Source organism: Photinus pyralis, unplaced genomic scaffold (genome assembly GCF_008802855.1).
Source record: "Photinus pyralis isolate 1611_PpyrPB1 unplaced genomic scaffold, Ppyr1.3 Ppyr1.4_LG2, whole genome shotgun sequence".
In the NCBI taxonomy this organism is placed as follows: domain Eukaryota; kingdom Metazoa; phylum Arthropoda; class Insecta; order Coleoptera; family Lampyridae; genus Photinus; species Photinus pyralis.
Window position 1 is genome coordinate 28,817,333 of NW_022170403.1, and position 7,786 is coordinate 28,825,118.

At 37.9% G+C, this 7,786-nt stretch overlaps 2 protein-coding genes across 2 annotated transcripts; both read right to left on the reverse strand.

The window, feature by feature from the left end:
• Positions 1 to 2,114: 2,114 nt before the first annotated feature.
• LOC116163926 lies at positions 2,115 to 3,105 on the reverse strand. The gene is made up of 2 exons (XM_031478054.1): positions 3,047 to 3,105; positions 2,115 to 2,762 (listed from the first exon to the last, which is right to left on the reverse strand). Exons 1-2 carry the CDS (start codon positions 3,053 to 3,055, stop codon positions 2,115 to 2,117), a joined length of 657 nt encoding a protein of 218 aa, XP_031333914.1. The 5' UTR covers positions 3,056 to 3,105.
• Positions 3,106 to 5,146: 2,041 nt separating this feature from the next.
• On the reverse strand, positions 5,147 to 7,371 carry LOC116163927. Its single transcript, XM_031478056.1, has 3 exons — positions 7,320 to 7,371; positions 5,897 to 7,045; positions 5,147 to 5,835 (listed from the first exon to the last, which is right to left on the reverse strand). The coding sequence occupies exons 2-3, from the start codon at positions 7,041 to 7,043 to the stop codon at positions 5,147 to 5,149; spliced, it is 1,836 nt and encodes a 611-aa protein (XP_031333916.1). The 5' UTR covers positions 7,044 to 7,045; positions 7,320 to 7,371.
• Positions 7,372 to 7,786: the final 415 nt, after the last annotated feature.

The window sequence follows — 7,786 nt, forward strand, 5'->3', positions numbered from 1 at the left end:
AATACATCAAATTTACTTTTAATAAACTGAAATATTGTCATGTACAGGGTGCCCGCGATTATTTTTGGTGTTTACAAGCGACCCGTGTATCACGGTGCCAGTGCCTACTTGTATACTATACAGGGTGGCCATTTGAAAACGAAACAGTGCCTATTTTGGGGACCTCAAAACATCTACGAAGAAATCCTCGGACCCGTCAATTTTTTATTCAAGGGGGAACCATTTTTTTGCTAATTTCGCCCCCTTGAGGGCAAAGTTCTAGCGGGGGTGACAAGCGGTACTGTGAATCGTCACAATTGTCGCTATTGGGCTGATTCAAATCGCAGAATAGTTCGTTAGGTGCATGTACACAAAATCCTGAAAAATTGAATGTTTGGGCTGGCATTTTTGGTAACCATATCGTAGGCCCCTTCTTTTTACCTGGCTATTTAACAGGAGAGATGTACCTGGAGTTATTAGAAAATACGATTCATCGAGTAGGTATTATACTAGAAAATAACGAGTACTTGGAAAATCATCTAGTATTTCAGCAAGATGGTGCGCCACCCCATTATGCTGCAAGGGTTCGTCAATATTTGGACCAAACGTTTCCAGGACAATGGATTCGAAGAAGAGGAGCTTTTGAATGGCATCCTCATTCCCCGGACTTAAGTCCGTTAGATTTTTTTTACGAGGCCAAAACTACAATTTATGGTAGTCAGCCAACTTGCGACAAAGAATAATTGATGAATGTCGTCAAATTACACCAGAAGTTTTTCAAAATGTACGGGAAAGGTTCGAACAAAACCTGTATTATTGAATGGAAGTCGAAGGCCAACATTTTCAACATTTACTTGATTCATTTTAGCTTTAAGCACATAAAATAAAATTGATTTAAAACTGAAGGGATATAATCCACATCCATTCGATTTAAAATTTTGGGGGCGCTTGTCACCCCCGCTATGGCGTTGCCCTCAGGGAGGCGAAACTAGCAAAAAAATGGTTCCCCCTTAAATCAAAAATTGACGGGTCCGAAGATTATTTCGTAAATGTTTTGAGGTCCCCAAAATAGGCTCTGTTTCGTTTACAAATGGCCACAATGTATAAAGCATGTATGTACCTATAGTAATCTGTAACGATGTATTTTCTCCATCAAGAAATCATTACTATTGTTTACGGTTTACTACTACGAAGAAACCCCGTAACAGTTGAAGCGATTTGATAGATGGCTCTATCTATTGATGAAAAATAACCACTCAATTTTTGAGCGCAGAAAAGGCAGGGCATTTTTCTAAAACTTCGATTCCTTCTTTCTTAACTTTTCGTTGGGCACGTTGGTCGAAAGCTAATGGCGTGTTATTTCCTTTGAGGATTCACGTTTAACTGTGTTATTGAGGATGTGAATGAAAATTTTTTACGCGTGGTAAGTGAAGCCATTTTGCCTACTCCTTCGTCATCTTTCTTTTCAGACATCCGATATCTGACGATTGAACTCACGTAACTTAGTAATTGTTATCATCTTTATTCGTGTTAATTGGGATCTACGCCCTTTCATAACTTAGAGGTATTTGCATTTGGGATTTTGATACGGCGCTTTTATGTAGTATTTTTAGAGTCTCTTCCTGCCTCCGGGTATTACCTGCTGAACAATACCAGACCAGCTCGAGGGTGTTAAATTAGCAGGGTGTCTTCGTGCGAAGATATGAATTTAATTAGGCGCAATACCTGTGTCGATTTTATCAGGGAGATATCGACTACCTTGAAGTCATTGAACTGATTGCACCGACCATCTGGACACATGGGCAATTAGATAACATCCAAACAGAAAAATTTTTTTTGGAGAGACTTGGGAAATTTTGGGATCTTAGTATCTGTGTTAACCCTCAGAAAAACTAATAATTTTAAACAATCCCAAAATGTTGCCACTAGATTACTACAGTAAACTACATTAAATTGTCTTCTTGGTGTCCTTACCTCTAAACCACCTATTGGTTACTCATATTATTGATATCAATGATAATTTTCGCAATCGTTTAGGAACTGTTGAAACTCGAACTTTCCAAAAGAGAAATCATTTCAAAAATTAAGCCAAACCATAATACAAAAGGATTTATTTAAGTAATATTGTTTAAACCTTATTTGATAAACGCTTGTAGCAACGCCTTCAACTGTGACCACCTACTTAGCTTACCATCGACAGGTAAAATCCACGTCAAATCACCTGGGTCCATTTTTTTGCCGGCAAGCGTCACGGTCACACACAGAAAATTATCTATTTTTACGGAAGCTTTAATACGTGGAATTTCGGACAGATCTAACGAGTAAAACACGATGCTATCCGTTTCTTCAATTGCGTTCCAAGCAGATAACAAGTCTCCCAACCTATTTCGATACATTAGTTTGATATACCACAATTCCACCACACAATCGATGAACTCTTCTTTCTCCAAATCTTCGAACACCTCTGGACAAGGGCATAATTTCTCGCCGACGGGTGGATTCTGAGGTTTCTTTGGGAAGATCTTAGGAACGGTGCCCCATTTAATGCAAAGAGTTGAGGAGGTGACTTGATCTTTGCCTTTATCCCCCGCCGTTGAGATTCTGACAAGAAAATCTCCACTTTGAAAGTGTTTGAAACATGCGACAGTTGAGTTTGTCACTATCCAGTCTTTTCTCGGTATTACCGATAACCATTTGTTACGCCATTCCGTTTCGGATGGCAATTGTACAAAGTTGTCCAAAGTGTCATACGTCAGACACCCGGGAATACAGCAGTGATATTTCTAAAAACAAAATATGATAGAGTCTGCTCCTTAGACCATATAGTAGGTACATGGACTATGCTTTCAATACAAAATGGGTGGTCACGGATAGAGGGCACTGTAGTCGTGGGTATCGGACAATTTCGGGCAGACTCGTTTACCCTGAAACTCACATACCCAGGCGATGTCCTTGACCATATTTTATTACAATTAGCAGTCCATGTACTATATGGTCTAAGGTCTGCTCTGAAATTTAAGTAGGTACCTAAACGCTTGTTTGATAATAATAGATACAAAGTGCTTACCTTTTTCATATTTAATGCAGCAGGTATTTGTTGTAAAGGTCACAAATGTCAAAAATATGTTAGTGCTTTTACTCATTTGTTTCTTCTTGTTTGAAGTTGAAAGCAATCATGGCCGTCTATTAGTAGATACAAGCATAATTTGCGCCATTGACAAACGGAATTGATCATTTCGTCATACTTGATCAGTTTTTCTTCATAGCAGATAATTAGGTCATTGGCGTAAGTTCCCATAAATCAATACCAATCAGTCAATCGTACACAACTCCGTAGGTCTTAGTGTCACAACGACCTTTCATAGGTATTGTTTAATTCTTTAATATAAACTGGACCACGAACCAATAATTTTACCATAGCTTGTAATGTAAAAAAATGATTTTCTAAAATTTGGAGTTCCACATTTTCCTACACCGGAAATTTTTAGTACACTCAGTTCCTCCCTGTGCGTACGGGTGAAAACCCGGAGTTTCTAACTACAACCACTTCCGGAATGAATTTTTAACACGTCATCTGTATAAAAGTCTTATGTAACACCGGAAGAAAGTCCCATTTTCCTGTGTGTACTTATCAAAACTCGATTGACATAAAGATTTCTTAAATTTAGAGCTTCACAGTTTTAATAACTTTTTTTAAAATACATAATTCATCATTTTCGAAAAAGGGCGTATCAAGAAGATTATTTACGGTAATCGCACACCTTACACAACATTTGAATTTCTTCTTTAATTTTCTTCTTTGGGCTTTCGGAATTTGTATAAAAGTAGGTATTTCATAGTCTGAATTTTATCAAAGTGGCTGGATATAATCTAAAACTGGGGGATATGTTCTACATACGAATGAAAAAAAACCACATCTTCCCTTGAAAGTCTTACGCAGAGATACATTTCATATTATAGAAGAAAGTAATTTTTGTATAATATTTGTTTTACGCGTAGGAATATGGTCAAGAATTGCAAATAACATTTTTTTTTAATTTTCAAGAACTAGCAATTTAGTTATTTATGTTCATGTTGAAAGGTATCCAAGTTTTGTTCAAATTAGAATCGCACCCTTGTTTCTGTTTAGGAGTACGCGTCAGGTTTCACTTTTTTGTATGAATTTTTAACTTTCAACTTTGCCAGTAAATCAAATATTTTGCTTCTTTGATTCAGATTTTCTTTAAATAGTCTATAACAAACCTTTAGACCTTGCTTTGGACACACATACAAATGAAATGAAGTATTATTCTTAGAAATTCAGTTTTACCTACTGATTATTTTATTCGCATTGAGAAGGGTGTCGATTTTGCGCAGTACACCAAATATTTATGTTTACCCAAAATCGTCCTCAAACCTTCATTTTCATGCCTACTTTCTGTCAGGAAATTTTAGTTTCCATGACACAGGCAGAGCAAACTACGTTTCCTGCCGCTTGTCACTTTACTGGCGGCAGCTATCACATTCCGGCCGCACCGTCTCTTTACCGGCGCATTTTTGACATTGCTAAATGTCTATAATGACTCCTGTCATCACTGACAGATTGACAACAGTTTTATATACAAATTGAAATGTTATACGATATTATACTAAAATACGATTTCGGGTAAAATTTAATACAAAACTCGTCAGTAAAATGACATTAGTTGACTCGGAAATTAAAGTACACGGCCCCAAGGGGCCTCGCACTTCAATATTTCCTCGCCAGTAATGTGCCATTTTCCTGACTATTATGTAATAGTTATTTACATATAAGTATGGTAAATCAAGGTTTACGTTAACGAGTGAGATGTTTACTGCCGAAGCGTAGCTGAGGCAGGAATTTCGAAACGAGTAACGTAAACTGATTTGACATACAAATAATGTAAAACATTTTATTTCATAGGGTAATTCCGGGAGAGATGCTCAAATTTTCTAATATCATTTATTATTTTAAAGGTTTTCTTATTTTTTACATGTAAGTTAGGACAATGATTCGGCATATAATCATCTTTAGTAATTACTAATCACTTGCGCATTAGGACACGCTATAAAATTTATAATAATTTTTTTGTGCTGGTATCATTTGGGGCATCTCACCCACGCACTGTGGGAGAGATGCCATTACCATTTGGGTGAGATGCCATCATTAGTTTTTCTTTTTTAAGAGGAGTTTTGCGCAGTATTCGCACAAATTTTCAAATTTGGAACAACCTTCGTGCAGCCAATTCTCGCAGTGAAGGCACTTGATCCAATCTTCTTTTTTTTTAGTTGTGTGATACTGTTCGCCACATCCTGTGCATGCTGTGTCATCATCGTTTTCTTCGTTTGTACTGCTGTCATGCAATGATATATCGGATTCACCATCGCTTGAGTCAGAGAGTGCCTTCCTCCCCTTTGGAACTGTAGATGCACTCATTTTGCCTTTTACAGAAACTGATAACGGTTTCCTCTTGCCTTTTGTTGAACTTTTCTTTTTTAAAAGGGCGTCGTTTTTTGCCTGTTGTATCTTACGGCGTTTTTCTATATTTTCTGGGCTGGTGAGTTCCTCAGCTACCTTTCGTGCTCTTTTTGTTACATTTAGAACTGCCACACTTGGAACGGGTGCAACAATAGTTAACGCTTTCCCAGGCGTCAGCTTTTCAGCTTCATCAATAGGATCTGGGTGAATTTGGGGTGCTGAACGAGGTTCTTCGTTTTGCGGAATTTCTTGAGATGTAGATGGTTGTGGACTGGACCTTTGAGGTTGTTCTAAATCTAATTTATCACCTTCTGCATCTTCAGGGCCAGTTGTGTAAGCGTAGTCAGGAATACTGTCCGGATTATACGGAGAGATACCTAAAATGCCATTACATTTTTAGTGGTACCAATGTGGATATTAGGTCTACTTTTTTCTTACCTGTCGCCTTAAAACCAGAAGTTCCGTTCTGAACAGACGCTGCCTTCCCCCAGGCGATATTTAACAGCTTTCCAAACACCAGTCGAGTTATTCTCCTGTCAGCATTCGTTTTCACCCAAACATTGCACGCTTGGTAGAAAGCAGATTTTAATGACTTGAAGAATGCTCGGTCAAGTGGCTGAAGGTAGTGAGTGGTGTGCGGCGGTAAGCATAGCAGAATTATATCATGTTCTTCTGCAAATGATAGAGTTTCTATGGAATTGCAATGGGAAGCGTGGCCATCCAATAGTAAAAGTACCTTCCCTGCAGGTTTCCGCGGTAGGAAGTGAGTTTTGAGCCATTCTAAGAATATGTCTGAATTAATATAAGCAGACTTTTGGCACATATAAACAACAGATCCGGCAGGCATTCCATCTTCAAATTCCGCTTTCTTGTTCTTTCCTTTGAAAATACACGCTGGTGGTAGGAAAGTGCCCTCTCCATTGCAGCAAGCTACCACAGTAATGGTCTCGCCCTTTTCTGCAGCAGTTAAAGCAGTCACCACTTTTGATCCTTTTCCAGCAATTACCTCACCAGGTCTGTTGTTTAGCTGAAGACCGCTCTCGTCCATATTGTATATATTGGATGGCTTATTAAACAAATTATGTTCCTCCAAAATGTTCTTAAGCAATTGGAAATAATTTTGTACAATATTTTTGTTCATACCAAGACTTCGCTGTCTAGACAATCCTTCTGCTTTCCTTACCGACAATTCAGGATTCCTCCGTAAGAAAGATGCTAGCCAATCGTAACCTGCAAGCTGTTTTTCAGAATCGAATTTATGAGGTATTTTCAATTTTTCCGCTAATCTAAATGCCATCTCTCTAACATCTAGCCTTGTAGGAGTAAATCCTCGTTCTTGTAACCGTTTTATATGCTGAACCATTTTCTTTTCTCCCTCCTCGCCCAACAAACTAGCTGGTCCCATTCTTCCTTTGGTAAAATTTTTCTTTTCAATGCGTCGTTTTAAGGTTCGAAGTGGAATATTATATATTCTCGCGGCTTCATTAATATCTGTTCCATCAGAAACACTTTGTACAGCAGTACGCAGCATTTCCTCGGTCCATTTACCTCGCGAAGGGCATTTTTTTGTATACACAGTAGGCATTTCTAAAAAATATACAACAGTAGGTTAACGGCATCACACCCTGAATGAAATTGGCATCTCTCCCGTTTGTCAGGGAGAGATGCCTAACGATGTAAGAAGAACTGAATGCTTCCAAATGCATGGCTAGCGCAACGAAACATAACCCTACTTATTACTCTATCACCTTGTTATATGCAAATAATATACAACGTATGTTTATGTAGTCAATAAACAAGTTGAACTCATGCACTTGGAAATTTTCGACATGCTAAAAACGTATAATAGTTCATAACTTACCTCTACAGTTGAATTTTTCAGCGGTTATGACATACGTTTGATCACCGTAAATAGCGCTACAACTTAATTGCACAGTGAAGTCACCTGACCGTTAATATTTGCAGAAAAACGAGTTCGGCATCTCTACCGCAGTGGCATCTATCCCGGAATTACCCTATACTTTCAGCATGCATGGACATGTATTATGCAATAATTCTAATTCAACTTAATTCGAATTAACTTTATTCTTTTTGAATGACCGAAATTTCAGCTACACAATTTACACGACCCACTATACAAGATTTCATAGTTCAACCTGGATTTGAACCACCCACATCAACTCGAAGAATATCATCTTCCACTACGAGGAATCTCGTTCCCAATAACTTCAGTAAAGCACATCAAAATCATAGGCGCCAGGACATATGTAAATAGGGTGGAAGTTTAACCCTATTATAATAATAATAAATAATAATAATAATCATGTC

What these genes read in the sequence shown, in the direction of transcription:
- LOC116163927 (XM_031478056.1), bottom strand. Translation starts at nt 7,043, where the DNA reads ATGCCTACTGTGTATACAAAAAAATGCCCTTCGCGAGGTAAATGGACC. An exon ending in TTCTGGTTTTAAGGCGACAG is followed by an intron (nt 5,836 to 5,896) that starts GTAAGAAAAAAG and finishes ATGGCATTTTAG; the next exon opens with GTATCTCTCCGTATAATCCG.